General features: G+C 56.2%; 6 protein-coding genes across 6 annotated transcripts; 3 read left to right on the top strand and 3 right to left on the bottom strand.

Annotated features, from left to right (window-relative positions):
- Positions 1-162: 162 nt before the first annotated feature.
- PHACADRAFT_194300 (uncharacterized protein) lies at positions 163-2877 on the top strand (the record flags this gene model as incomplete). The annotated part of the gene is made up of 3 exons (XM_007394488.1): positions 163-459; positions 525-2776; positions 2829-2877. The coding sequence occupies 3 exons, from the start codon at positions 163-165 to the stop codon at positions 2875-2877; spliced, it is 2598 nt and encodes an 865-aa protein (XP_007394550.1).
- A 1058-nt stretch (positions 2878-3935) lies between these two features.
- On the top strand, positions 3936-4264 carry PHACADRAFT_194299 (uncharacterized protein; the record flags this gene model as incomplete). Its single annotated transcript, XM_007394487.1, has 3 exons — positions 3936-3973; positions 4030-4126; positions 4181-4264. The coding sequence occupies 3 exons, from the start codon at positions 3936-3938 to the stop codon at positions 4262-4264; spliced, it is 219 nt and encodes a 72-aa protein (XP_007394549.1).
- Positions 4265-4533: 269 nt separating this feature from the next.
- PHACADRAFT_27503 (uncharacterized protein) lies at positions 4534-5368 on the bottom strand (the record flags this gene model as incomplete). The annotated part of the gene is made up of 5 exons (XM_007393989.1): positions 4534-4886; positions 4915-5003; positions 5055-5107; positions 5159-5231; positions 5289-5368. The coding sequence occupies 5 exons, from the start codon at positions 5366-5368 to the stop codon at positions 4534-4536; spliced, it is 648 nt and encodes a 215-aa protein (XP_007394051.1).
- A 357-nt stretch (positions 5369-5725) lies between these two features.
- Positions 5726-7329, top strand: PHACADRAFT_253996 (uncharacterized protein). Its single transcript, XM_007394486.1, has 5 exons — positions 5726-5846; positions 5911-5938; positions 6055-6161; positions 6218-6980; positions 7034-7329. Exons 1-5 carry the CDS (start codon positions 5738-5740, stop codon positions 7167-7169), a joined length of 1143 nt encoding a protein of 380 aa, XP_007394548.1. The 5' UTR covers positions 5726-5737; the 3' UTR covers positions 7170-7329.
- Positions 7330-7405: 76 nt separating this feature from the next.
- On the bottom strand, positions 7406-9366 carry PHACADRAFT_253994 (uncharacterized protein). Its single transcript, XM_007394485.1, has 5 exons — positions 9202-9366; positions 9027-9149; positions 8795-8974; positions 8603-8740; positions 7406-8553 (listed from the first exon to the last, which is right to left on the bottom strand). The coding sequence occupies exons 1-5, from the start codon at positions 9293-9295 to the stop codon at positions 7730-7732; spliced, it is 1359 nt and encodes a 452-aa protein (XP_007394547.1). The 5' UTR covers positions 9296-9366; the 3' UTR covers positions 7406-7729.
- A 1636-nt stretch (positions 9367-11002) lies between these two features.
- On the bottom strand, positions 11003-13179 carry PHACADRAFT_253991 (uncharacterized protein). Its single transcript, XM_007394484.1, has 5 exons — positions 13162-13179; positions 11975-13096; positions 11552-11922; positions 11303-11501; positions 11003-11250 (listed from the first exon to the last, which is right to left on the bottom strand). The coding sequence occupies exons 2-5, from the start codon at positions 13054-13056 to the stop codon at positions 11055-11057; spliced, it is 1848 nt and encodes a 615-aa protein (XP_007394546.1). The 5' UTR covers positions 13057-13096; positions 13162-13179; the 3' UTR covers positions 11003-11054.
- Between the last annotated feature and the right edge of the window lie 61 nt (positions 13180-13240).

The raw sequence follows: 13240 nt of genomic DNA, 5'->3' as shown, positions 1-13240 counted from the left end.
GCCGCGACAGCGGAAGGGCTGACAGTCAGCGTTGGAATACCTTTTCAACCCGCCTGGAGGAGCGAGGGCTTGCTCAGTAGATCTTCGTTGCTCCTCTTACCCTTGCATCGCATCCCTCAACTTCGCCCAAACCGTCCAACAAACCTTCAAGCCGACTCGACAATGTGCATCTTCAACTTTATCAATATCTCTGGCGAAGAACGTCCTGTTTCCGGTCCTGTCTCTAGTCTCTGGGACATTTTTCAGCCCCAGGGCACTGATACTCTCCCCGCCGAAGTTGGGACTACCACTGCTGACCCCGCAGAGATCCTCCTTCCTGGTATCGATGATGATGGTCTTGGCCAGTCCGTCGACATTGTGCCGTCCGGTTCCCTGAACAACGATCTCGGTGCTCTCTCGGATTCCACCTCTTCCGAAACTGTCAAAGCCGCGCCTTCTCCAGCTGTCGGTTTCATAACAGTACGTTTATTACTATATTTGTCACTTGTCGTTCGTTGCTGACATAGACACTACCGTACCCGAAGACTATTGCGTCTGCTGTTGACTTCGATAGGGGCGATGTGGGGACGACTAACTTCACAGAGTTTGTGGAGGCCCAAGAAGCTGTTGAGGACGCCAGGGGGGGCGAGTTCGCTGACGATTCCGGCGACGTTCCTGGCCATCCCGCCAATGAAGTCCATCTCTTCACTGCGCTCATCGACCTCACCGACGACGAAGAGTTCGACGAGCGCAGCGAAGCCCTTCATGTCGCGCACGAGGCAAGCCAACTCCGCAACGATGCACACATCAACATTCTCAACCGTCTTATCGACGACCTCGAGGCCGACAAGGCCCGCCTTTCCTCTGCTCTCTTCGACCTCGAGAGCAAGCAACTCCTCAGTGAAGATCGCATCTGCGCCCTCTCGGCGGACGTGCACGACCTCACCTCTGATCGCAGCGAACTCCGTGGCGCACTCGCAAAGGTCAAGGCCGCATACGCCGCCGCTCAAGTCAAGACTGAAGCAGATAGGATCCGCATCGCAAAGCTCAAGTTGAAGCTCGCAGCCGTCGAGACTCAGCTGCAACAACTCCACCACGACCATCACGAAGCACACACCATGATCTCGACGTTGTCGCATTCGTTGGACGAGCACAAGTCGGCACTGGAAGACGTCCAGGCGCACAATCGAGGACTCCGTTCTCAGATGTACGAGGAGAGGGAGATCGCGCAGGGGACGAGGGGCAACCTGGCGGCGGTCCAGAACGCACTCGTGGACCTCAAGGGCCAGCTCGAAGAGCAGGCCGCCTGTGCTCGAGAAGCGGTCACTCGCCAGGACCAGATTGAGGTCGCTCTGGAAGAGGCGAGGTCTCTCGTCACCGATGCCCTTGGGCGAGCGCATTTCTTCGAGGAGCGGGCGGCTGAAGCTGCAGAGGCTTATGATGCCCTATATCAAGACAACGAGACCCTCTCACACAGGCTCTGTCGACAGGAGCGCTTGACCAGGAAGGTGCAACACGAGCTCAGCGCGGCAGAAGGACGGAACGGCAGCTTGGAGGCGGAACTGGTAATCAAGAAGGCGTCTCTCACCACCACAAACGCCCTGGTCCAAGAAGTCACACATGAGCTGGAGGAGACGCGCTCTGCGCTCCACTGTGCCAAGCGCGACGGGGTCGACCTCAAGCACGATCTCGAAGCTGCTCAAGCATCTGTTTCCGTCCTCAATGCCAAAGTCGAGGCACTCGGTGGCGAGCTTGCGACTACCAAGGCTGCACTTTCTGCCTCTGGTGGCCGTAACACCCAGCTCGAGGCTCAGCTCGAAGACGAACGCCAGTCATCTGCTGCCCGGATCACTATGGTCGAGCGCGAAGTTCAAGAACGTCTTGACCAACAGCAGGCTCGGCATCAAGAGGAACTCACTGCGGCGGAGAATTGCGCCAAGGAGAAGGAAGCCGCGTACAAGGCGGAAATTGCAAGACTTCAGGACCTCCTCGCACAGACCAACACCGCCTTCAACCACGTCCTCGTTCAGACCAGCGCCCTCGCGGAACGAGAAGAGGTCCATCTGGCGACGCAAGCTGCCCTGGCCAAGGAGCGACGGGCAGTGGCTCGGAAGAACAGCGAGATCCAGCGTCTCCGGCAGGAGAACGTCAGCCTCAATGAGCACCTCGAGACCGCAGAGCGCACGTCTTTCAAGCTCGACGAGGAGCTGGGCAACGTCACCTCGCGGGTCAACGCGGTCTTAGAGGAGAAGCGAATCGTCGTGGAGCAGCTTGCTGAGAAGAGCGTGGTCGTTGACGAGCTCCAAAAGGTCAACCAGAAGATGGGCATCCAGATGGAGGACGCCAGGGAGCAACTCGCGGCGCTATACGAGGAGCACGAGACGACGCGGAGCCTGAGCGAGGTCTCCATCGACGAGGTCCGGCAGCTGAAGAGCGACTTTGAGGAGCGGACTTGCGAGACACTTGAGTCTGTCCTGACGGAGAAGGAGCAGCTGCGGGCGGAGAAGAAAGCAGCCGAGAAGGAGCTTGTCCGCGTCCGGCGCGAGTCTCAGGTAAAGATCGACTCGTTCGAGAAGGACAACATCGAGCTGCGCCTTGCGCTGCTGAAGAAGCCTCAGTCGGCGGAGCTGTACGAGACAAAGAAGCTCATTGGCGTGTATACCGAACGCATCGCGAACTGCTCGCAGTGCGCAATTATTTCCACCCCCGCTGCTCGCTTCAAGAGTCGAGGCAAAGAGAATTTCAATGTCGTCGACGACTCTTTGTTTAGTGTCAGCGTCGACAACATCCTTGCCAAGTAAGTCAGCTGATCATCTTTATCCTCTTATACTGACCTCTACTCCGCGCAGTCTGTCCTTCACCCCTCGCAGTCCGCTTGTTTCGCGCATCAACAGCTAAGATCCACGAATTTGCCAAAGAAAAAACCAATAGACAACAACAATCTGCATTATCAGCTCAAGATTGACTTATTATCCGCAATTCGTCTTCTCCTATATCGTCTATCTTAATTTCCCTTTAGCGCGTTTCCACTACTTTGGCATGTCTACTGCACTACCCCATTCCCACAACTCTTCTCGCAAATTTTAATCGTCTTTCGCAGTTCACATTTCTCTCTATCTATTGCCTTCGCATCCCTCTATCTCTTGCATTGTCCTCACATTTCTGCCCTTATTCTCGCATTCCCTCCCGCTTTCTCTCCACCTGTTCCCACTACGTCCTTCGTACACTCCAACGGGGGTTGCCTTCGCATTCTTCTATCTCTTGCATTGTCCTCACCTTTCTTCCCTTATTCTCGCATCCCCTCCGGCTTTCTCTTCACTCGCCCCCACTACGTCCTTCGCACACTCCAACGGGGGTTCTTCTACGTCCTCCCCACTTCACGCGCTTTACACCGCGTTCACAGCTCCGGCTGCTACAAAGCAGTTTGGCCGAACACTCCACACACGACACCCATTTATCGCGTCGGATAGGACTTACTCGACTTATTGATATTGTCTTGGCCCTCTGGTAAGCGTCCTGATCCTCCATGCAAGTTTATATGGGCTGATTCTTGGCAGATAGCTGCAATCCGCCTGCTGCCCCACGCTGACGTACGTAGCTCGCCGCGACATACCATGCGATATCCATTGCATCAAGCTCTAGGACTCGTCCTCCTCTTCCTTTCGACTCTGGTATACCCGCTCTCGGTTGAGACTGTCTGCCTCTCAAGGACTTGAGATCCCGGGGGGGCGCTCTGGTCTTACACCTCTTTTATGGACGACCGCTCTAGTATCCCCGGTACCCAGTCCTGCGGATTTCACTGCCCCTTGTATCCAGAGATGGAGCGTATCGGGCGCTCTCGTCTCTCGGGACATTCCTCGCGAGCTGCACCCGCTTCTGAGCTCCCGCTGCGACTAGCAGTCCGACCTAGACCTTATGCCACGACGGCGCCCAGCGAAGTTGAACGGTCGTCCAGCATGGCTGGTTTCTACGCATCGCCGTCTTGGTCTTTGAGGTGAGCCGTCTATCCTTATCCGAGCCTGCGCTGGGCTAATAAGTTGAGCAAGTTAGAAGCAAACATCTTCCACCGCGGAGGCTCATTGCGGTGCCCGAGACTCACCGTTTGCGCGACCAAGATGTCTCGGTTCCTCTCTTTCCTAACCACCTTGTAAGTCGATGCCTACTCATCGCTGTCTATGTTCGCTGACCTTGCGACCGCTAGCAACCTCTCCGCGACCCATCCCTCCCATCCGTTCAGCATCACACCAAACACACCGATAGCCTTATGAAAGCCCAAAAACACTAAATATCCTCATGAAAGTTCCAAAAATCGAATAACTGGTAAAATGGTCCTGAAATTACAGGCGAAGAATGGCCCAATTTCGTGATATAGTATTTTACACATATTGTCAAAAGTAGTGCTAGAAGTCTGGAATTCAATTTTCGTATCTGACTGGATGCGTGTGGACTGCGAGTACGAGAGGACTGGGCATTGAAGGTGAACTCATGCGTTTATCGCTACACCACTGCTGGGAGATCGTTATCCATATCCTGGGATTTTCTAAGGTTCGGCGCTCAGTGGCTAGTCTGCTTCCACAGCTCCGTGGCGTCGTTATGGGGAGCACCTTCGACGACCACAGTGGAGCTAGAGTCCGAGAGGTGCTCGTCTTGCTTGCCTTGCTCGGGTTTAATCACGATATCTTCTGTCTTCTCTGCCGGTTCTTCCGCAGACGACAGTAGACGACCTCGCATCTCTTGCGCCCAAGCACCAAGTCCGTCACGGAGTCCGTGAACGCGCATATAAAAGACGAGTCGCCCGGCGACGAGTGTTCCGAGTGCAGAGCAGGTGAGGAAGGACGCGACGAGGAGCAAGAGTAGCAAGGTGCATGCCAAGAAGCCGCCTTGGACCGAGTGTGCATGTGAATTCACTGACATGCGAAGTGCGCGTGGGCTTACCTGCGATGAGCACGACAAAGAGGGAAGCGAGGAGGGCGGCACCGAACGCGAGCGAGAAAAAGAGACCGAAGACGAAGACGGTGAATGCACTACGTATATTTGTGAGCGAGGCCAAGGCCAGGATGAATGTTGATACATACGCGAAGGAGAGCACAGGAATGAGGCTCAGGAAGGAGAAGATAACCACAAAAGCCTGGAGAACGCGGTCATGTTAGCACCGTATGCGCAGTCGAGGGGTACATACCGTGAAGATGGGGCGTCTGTCAAACGACTGGCCGACACGGTCCATGCCTGGCTTTGTATACGTCTCGCCGACGCTGCAAAAGCAGGCGACGACGTGAAGCTCGGAAACGCGTGCGGGGGGAATGGCTCACTGTTTAACGGCGCGTCGCACGACGGTGGAGCCTTGCTCATAGTAGGACTGTGGTTCGTCTACGCGGTCGTTTGCACCCATGGCTCCAAGTGCGGTGTTCGTGCAACACGCAAGATACACGAGCTGCTGAGGGACAGACGAGAATCACAAGATACGCGGCCAAGCGTTCTGACGCCCATGTTTCTGGCGTGCAGGCAGCAGCGTGCAGCGCAGCGTTAGCACTAGCCGCGGCGACCCTTGGCCTTCTGGGCTCCTCATCTCTTCAATCTTCCCATCTGGTAAAAATCCTCGTGCATTCGTTGGCTGCACCCTTGACGGCATTTTTCTTGATCTTCTGGGTACTTAACGACGTCTGGTCGTCTACTGCATATCAGCCCACGCTAGTCTGCATCTAGGGCTGCATCCATCACCCGCATTTCGCTGCAATCCCCCTCCTTTCCTCCATCTGCCATGTCCTCCAGTAACATCCCTGACGTTCCCGCCGCCTTCTCTCCGCTCGTCAAGCTCGACCTGCCTTCACCCGAGGAGTACTTCAAGCGCAAGGTCGCGCTAATCTCTGGTGAGTACCACGCCAGTCTTGTGCCACGTCGCAGCAATTGACGAGCACCTCTTGTGGCTCGCAGGTATCACCGGTCAGGATGGCTCGTACTTGTGAGTGTTTGTTACACACACGGAGCGTGCCCTGTCGCGTGACAGTCTATGGCCGGGCTGCGTTGGACAACTGCATCCGGGTGTCCCTGAGTGCGAACCGCTGACTCCCTTCTCAGGACTGAACTTCTCTTGTCCAAGGGCTACGAAGTTCACGGTATCATCCGTCGTTCGTCTTCCTTCAACACAAGTCGTCTCCACCACCTCTACGAAGACCAGCATGAACGTATGTCGCCAAGCATTTCTTAGGGTGCTGCAAGCCAAACTGACCCATCTTGTTAGGGCCAAACAAGTTCAAGCTCCATTATGGTGATCTGTCTGACAGCACGAACTTGGTGTATATCATCGCGCAAGTGCAGCCAACCGAAGTCTACAATCTCGGAGCACAGTCGCATGTAAAGGTCTCATTCGAGATGGCCGAGTACACTGGCGATGTCGATGGTCTTGGCACTCTCCGTCTTCTCGACGCTATCCGGACATGCGGTCTCGAGAAGCATATACGCTTCTACCAGGCCTCAACATCCGAGCTCTACGGCAAGGTCGTCGAGTCGCCCCAAAGCGAGACGACGCCCTTCTACCCGCGCTCGCCATACGGCGTCGCGAAGCTGTACGCGTACTGGATCATCGTCAACTACCGCGAGGCGTACGGCATGTACGCCTGCAACGGCATCCTCTTCAACCACGAGTCGCCGCGCCGCGGCCGCACGTTCGTGACCCGCAAGATCTCGCGCGCCGCCGCGGACATCTCGCTCGGCAAGCAGTCGTGCCTCTACCTCGGCAACATCGACGCCAAGCGCGACTGGGGGCACGCGCGCGACTACGTCGAGGGCATGTGGCTCATGCTCCAACAGCCTCAGCCCGAGGACTTTGTGCTCGCGACGGGCGAGACGCACCCCGTGCGCGAGTACGTCGAGAAGGCGTTTGCCATCCTTGGCATGAACATCCAGTGGCGTGGTACTGGCGTCAGCGAGGAGGGCGTCGATGCCAAGACGGGCAAGGTAGTCGTCAAGGTTGACTCGCGGTACTTCCGTCCCGCCGAAGTCGAGTACGTACCCTGTGACTCACTTTATCGTGTTCTGTGCTCATGATGCTCCGCAGCCTGCTCCTCGGCAACCCCGCCAAGGCTGAGCGCGTGCTCGGCTGGAAGCGCAAGGTCGATTTCGATTCGCTCGTCAAGGAGATGGTTGAGGCGGATCTCAAGGCTGCCAAGTCTCTTGTCGAGGACCAAAACTAGGCAGTCTTGCAGTGACGCTAAACAGATAAAGTTGCATGTAATAAGCTTGCCAGAAAAAGGCAGAGGACATGGTACTACATACGCTACGTACGGACTGGGGCAACGCATGTCATGATTAATGGATAATATTGCAAAGGGCTGCGTGACCGCGGCACTCGCGTACAGGTCGTTTAGGCCCCGCAGTAAGCAAAGTCTGAGACACACAAGCCAAGTTCTCAGAAGACACGAGAGCGGACGTCATCTGTATAAGCTGCGAAGTCTATTGCACAAGAGCTATCCAGTCGACTCTACATCGACGATGGCGGTAGCGATACACGAAGGTACTACTAGTGATGTTATGTTAGTGATAATGGTATATGTGGAGGGCAACCAGAGGTAGCGCAAGAGAACCTAGGGATACAGTGGAATCAAATATACAACAAGAACAGTTCGTGAAAAAACGAAGGTGGCTGTTAAGAAGCACAACACGGTCCCTAATGAACATGGGAAAATGTAACTGGATTTTGAGTAGTGGGGGAACATCGTAGTAAAGACGAGAGAAATAACGGTGGATACGGGTTTCAAACCATGTGAGACTCGTCGCGCACTGATTGTGGCACGTCCAAGGACCGTCGGTCAGTAATGACCTCTACGTTGACGACGACGCCCGAATCGGGGCGTACGAGCGGCGGGAGCGCCTTCTCCTCGCTGCCATCGACGGGCGTCGAGACGCACGTGCTCGAGCCAGCGGTGTCTGCAGGGGAGTACGGCTGCTTGTCTTCGAACTCGCCGAACTCGCCGATGCTGAGTTGCGTCGAGAGGCGGTCGCTGACGAACGAGTCGAAGCCGAACGAGTCGCGCTTGCGCGTGCTGCGCCCGCCGCCGGGCGACAGGCTCGTCGCGGGCGCCGTGACGAAGCTGCGCTGGACAAAGGAGGGGATCGACACGCCGAGCTTGGAGCCCTTGCTCGGCGACCAGCTGCCCGAGGAGGTGCCGGCGGTGCTGATGCCGAGCCGCTTGGCGACGCTCGTGAAGGCGAGACGGTAGTGCGTGCGTGCCTCCTCTGCGAGGCCGAAGAAGAGGAAGAACAGAATGCCACACGAGACGGTGAGGTACTGTTGCATCGTCAGGTCGACCTTGTTACTGGGGTCCATATCCCAGAGGAGGAATGGGTACTGGTTAATACGCGAGAATCCGAGGTGGATGTCCGCAAGACCGCGCCAAACGTACACAGGCGTCCTGAGTTCGATCGTGAGGAGATAGATGGCAAGCGGGACCGTGCCGATAAGCTCGAGAGCGGCAAGGGCCATGAGCCGCATGTACCGATGCAAGTTAATGTTGTTGTTCGTAGCAAGCAGCTCGCTGAATTGCTTGCGGCGTCGTGTGAACGCACGGAGAGTGCCAACTAGTTTGACGTTAGCCGGGCGAGGCAAAGCGAATTTGCGACAACTTACTGCAGTAACACGCGGAGATCAAGCCGATGAGAATACACATTCCATTGGTCAGGACCATTGCGAAGTATGTATTGGGAATGGCAGCGAGAGGGCCGATGCCCTCGTAGATGTCAAACCGGTGACCCTGTACAAACCACACTGTAGACGTGGTTAGTCTTCCGGAGGCATCGTAGAGAGTTCAGGACGACTGACTGAGGATTAGAGTGAGGATGGGGATCCCGAGCCCGATGGCAAGGTCGGTGTACATTGCTCGCCTGCGCTGTACCCTGCTGATAGACACGGAAGTGGTGCTTGCAATCTTGTACAGACGGCGATTGATAACGAGAGAGGCGGCGAGGATACCGTGTGCTTCAGCCCAAATAATGCGGACAGCTGCAAATAGACTCAAAACCTGCTATGTGGAATATGCAGTGTACAAACGTACCAATGTCACCCCAGACGGGGGCCCGAATAATCGCGTCATTCCTCCAGACAACTCCGTTGACAAAGTTGATGAGGGAGCAGGAGCCGATCCAGAAGATGTACAGGATGCACCCCACATTCCAGGCTGCATATGAATGAGCTGAAGCGTTCGTATCGCAACGGGCAATCGCACTGACCTTCCAAGTGCCAGTAGAGAGGAATTGACACTAAGCAGAAGCTGATGAAAGACAGCGCTGTCATGAGCGCCTGCTCGGCAGGCCAGGGCACCATCCTTGTCAGACTTGAGACCACTGGAGATGTGGGAGGAGATCGTCAGCACGCAGCCTGAGCGTGCGGGAGGCTAAGGGAGGGGGGACGACGACGACACAAGGCAGTCCTGCCGTGGACATTTTATGTCAACGTGTGAGGGATCCCTCTTTATGCCCGTTTGCGGGAGTCCCCTTGTGTCCCTGCGAGAGCTCACTCGCGAAAAGGATAGGCCAAGGTTCCATCATCGAGTCTGCTTTTGGAATGTTGCTTGTCCCCTCCCCTCCGCGCCGGCGCTAGAGCAGAAAAGTTCAGTGATGCGATGATTGCCGGGTGAGCCTCACTCACAATGTCGGCGCTTTCTGTGCGGCATGACCAGCCGACCAGCAAGTATTTCCGTCCTCGAGGCTTTCTTTGACATCGCCAACCTCGTCAGAAAGCTAGAACGTCGTGGTAAATCGTTCTACGGATTACGAGGGCACCGAGGGCGGCCCAAAAATAGGCGACGTCGTGAGACACCTAATTGCGTACGCAGCACAAGTGAGTTGGTGTATGGGTACCTGTAGAAACATTTGTTGTCCGAGGAAGGGATAAAAGAGGTGGGTCATGAAAATATAAGAGGCCAGAGAGTCCACAGATGGGATGAAGGCATGCCAGACGGGTAGTTCAGCGTTGAAAGTAGAGATACCGCGCAGTATATTCGTGCTGATGCCCGGCGCGGCAGTAGCGAGACCACGAGTGTCGTGGCGACGCTGTGACATTGCCCGGAGAGAACAACGAGGCGAGTACAAGGTCGCGGCGCTGAACTATCCAGCTTTGTGGCGCATAACAAGCGACGCTTCCGCCGATGCCGACGATACGCCCGTTAGCAGGCCGCCCCGAGAGAGACAGCCGCTGACAAGCATCGAAGATGACCTTGAATGGTTAGGCATCGCGAACGCACACCTTCATGCTCAGAAAGGTCAGATACACACATGGGTGAAGGACATGTGAAAAGACCTGCTGCATGTCCAATCGATGGGTGAGAGACATCGCTGTGCAGGAACGGTCCGCATGGTCTAGGGAACAGAGTGTTTCTATCATCTAGAGTATCAGACCCTCCGAAGGCGGCCCTGCATCCAGGTCATGCCCTCGGGGGATATGAACGGTTTAACCTCTTATGATAACGTCACATGCGGCGCGAATACAAGCACTGCCTATTCAGGGTGGTCAATTCCAGTAGTAACTCCACGCGTCGCGTCGAACAAACTCACGATACGGTTTGTTTACCCTAGCACTCCATTCCTCAGTCCACATCCCAGTGTGTTCGGCCATGCAGAGTGGCGGTCGTCGTGAATCAATGTCAACCTTGCGTCTGCGCTTTGACGTATAGCGCCGGCGGGTGGGCGGCTACGGTGGGCGGCTACGTAATGCGAGCTGACTCCACACCGTCCAGTGATGGTGGTGAACCACTCAAAACTCTCCTGGTGATACCGTAAGATGTCACAGCGATATGTACCACGCCCCTTCTGACCGCCGCCAAGTCTCATTTCCGTTGTGGGTCTCAGTCCTCGTGTACAGCCAAGCTCGAGTTGAATAGGTCGTTCGATCTCCCGAGAAGCGGCAATGGTTCTCTACTGGGCTGGGGACATCTGTCAGCATCCGCCTCGCGAGTCGCGAACTACGATACCGTGCTTATGTCGAGGGGAGACCCTATCCTGGTAATTTATTGTAAATATTGGCGAGTATCCGTGGCATTTTACATAAACAAGCATTATATGTATACAATTTAACTCTCCACAGCTCACTTAGCTCTGGTCATGATCATCCCCGACATCAAGTCGAACGAGTTCCCGTCCGGCTGGAGGTCGATGAAGTCTTGCGATGCACCGTATCCTCCGCCCTCAGGAATGGTACGCAGCAAGCCGTAGTCACTGGTTATACCCATGATGCGTACTCGCTGATGAGGCGTAGTGGCGGTGAGCGTCACCACTTGGTCGCTGAAGGTGCTAGTTAGAACGCGTTTGTACTCGAAATGTTTGGATAACCTACGAGTGTAGCCAGCTGTCAAGGTACCTGTCCATGAAGGGCTCAAAAGATCCGCGGTTTGAGATGAAGGTACTCCAGAGCGACTCGAATTTCGTGACAACAACAGCTGCGGTCCGCTCCATCGTCGGCCTTTCTGCACCAAGAGAGAGGATACTAGCCAGCGAGGGTATGGGAGGTGGATTCAGGACGTTGATTCCACAGCCTGCACACATCTGTCAGCAACCTCCAGAGGCATCTTGCATATATACGTACCTATTACGATGTCGACATGGTCTCCGTCCGAGGTCGTGTACACGATATTCCCCGACACCTTCACCGGCTTCTGCTCGCCGCCGTCGCCCACGATGTAGACGTCGTTTGGCCACTTGATCCTGACCTTGTCTCCCAGCTGTCCGAGCACGCCGCTGTCGCGCGAGGCATCTACGACCGCTAGCGCGACGAGGTACTGCACGAACACCAGCTTCGACATGGGGAACTGAGAGGCGGGTACCCGCAGCCGGAGCGAAAACTGGAGGCAGCCCAGCGGAGAGACCCAGGAGTTGCCTCCCCGGCCCCGACCTGCGATTTGATGCGTGGCGAGGGAGACGATTGGGGAAGACAGAGACGACAAGAATTGATAGTTTCTGCGATATATGCTATTAGATTAGAACATAGTCTAGAAGGTCGTATACGCACTTATCAAGCAACGTTTGAGTGCTTGTCACAACCTCGCCATAAAACAGCGCCTCGCCGATTCCCCATGGCTCAGAGGTAGCTAGATGAGCCTTACCACGAGCCGTTTTGAGGTCTTCGAAGAACTGCTGTACGTTGAAGAGGGGGGTGAACACGGTCGGGGGCAGCGCACCGTTCTCGAATGCGATGACGTGCCGTGTCTCGTCCGGAGGTACGGCTGTGCGATACTGTTGCAGCAACGTCTCCGCCTCCGCTGCATCGTGGAATGCAAAGGTGTCGTTCGTGTCTTTCAACGTCGCCGGCGGCTTCACGGCGAGGCTCTCCAGAATGCGGGCCACGACGTCCGGCCGGGATGGCGAAGCCACAAGGAACTGCGGCAATGAGTGGGTAGGCTGCGACCCTGGAGGCATCGGGAGCTGGAGCCCAAGCGATGCGAGTGTCTTGTTGAGGACGTCCCTCCGCCGTTCTTCCGCGACGCGCACCTCCGACGCGCCATCTTCTGCAACGATAGGAACCTCGAGCTGCACACCCCACAACGCGATCTTCCCGGTCCCCACTTCAACTTCAGCAGCCACGACCGCGTGGTCTTCCGCGTTCCGCGCAACGACCCGTGCACTGTGACAGCTCTCGATACCCTCGAACTCCGCGACGGCACCTGCAAGAACGCTGCTCACTGTCGTGCCGTGTTCAACGACGATGCCAAGCTTCCGCGCCTGGTCTTCATCGCCGGTCACGAAACTACAGTAGACCGTGGGCCCTGCCTTGCTCTGGAAGCGCAGGGTGTAGTCCCCCGACCCGAGGAGCATCCCGCCGCATTTCGCGGCAGTTCGTAGACCCAAGAACGCGCCCCCGTTCTCCACGTAGGACCTGATGGACGCCTGTACGGCGGACGGCAGCGCGAGGTGGTCGCGGCATGCGGGGAACACGAGGAGTGCACAGGACGCCGCCCACGGGTGCGATGTCAGCGACTGGAGCGTGACGGGCTGAACAGTGTAGTTCGGGTACAGCGCCGAGCGCAGTGAGGTGATCGAGAGCGAAACCGAGCCCTGCAGCGTTTCAGGGCCCGTGTATACGAGGACGTTCATGGCGAGAGGGGAGGCGAGCGAGGCAAAGTGGACGATGCACCTGAAAGGATCGCACAGTACTGGTTATCGCTCTGCTGATCATGTCTGGGGGCTCTCGTGACGGACTTTGAGAAAGCTCTGAGCTTTTTATCGGAGCACGGGGTCAAGGGTACAGAGAAGATACATGAGACTAGCAAGCGAAGCA

The sequence above is a fragment of the Phanerochaete carnosa genome (assembly GCF_000300595.1).
Source record: "Phanerochaete carnosa HHB-10118-sp unplaced genomic scaffold PHACAscaffold_4, whole genome shotgun sequence".
Taxonomy (NCBI): domain Eukaryota; kingdom Fungi; phylum Basidiomycota; class Agaricomycetes; order Polyporales; family Phanerochaetaceae; genus Phanerochaete; species Phanerochaete carnosa.
This window is presented reverse-complemented; position numbering and strand designations above follow the sequence as displayed.

Coding starts and splice junctions, on each gene's coding strand:
- PHACADRAFT_253996 (XM_007394486.1), top strand. CDS start 5,738: ATGTCCTCCAGTAACATCCCTGACGTTCCCGCCGCCTTCTCTCCGCTC. Junction 5,847..5,910: donor CAAGGTCGCGCTAATCTCTG/GTGAGTACCACG, acceptor TGTGGCTCGCAG/GTATCACCGGTCAGGATGGC. Junction 6,162..6,217: donor CTACGAAGACCAGCATGAAC/GTATGTCGCCAA, acceptor CCATCTTGTTAG/GGCCAAACAAGTTCAAGCTC.
- PHACADRAFT_253994 (XM_007394485.1), bottom strand. CDS start 9,295: ATGGTGCCCTGGCCTGCCGAGCAGGCGCTCATGACAGCGCTGTCTTTC. Junction 9,150..9,201: donor TCTCTACTGGCACTTGGAAG/GTCAGTGCGATT, acceptor ATTCATATGCAG/CCTGGAATGTGGGGTGCATC. Junction 8,554..8,602: donor GATCTCCGCGTGTTACTGCA/GTAAGTTGTCGC, acceptor ACGTCAAACTAG/TTGGCACTCTCCGTGCGTTC.
- PHACADRAFT_253991 (XM_007394484.1), bottom strand. CDS start 13,056: ATGAACGTCCTCGTATACACGGGCCCTGAAACGCTGCAGGGCTCGGTT. Junction 11,923..11,974: donor ACTCAAACGTTGCTTGATAA/GTGCGTATACGA, acceptor CATATATCGCAG/AAACTATCAATTCTTGTCGT. Junction 11,502..11,551: donor CCATGTCGACATCGTAATAG/GTACGTATATAT, acceptor AGATGTGTGCAG/GCTGTGGAATCAACGTCCTG.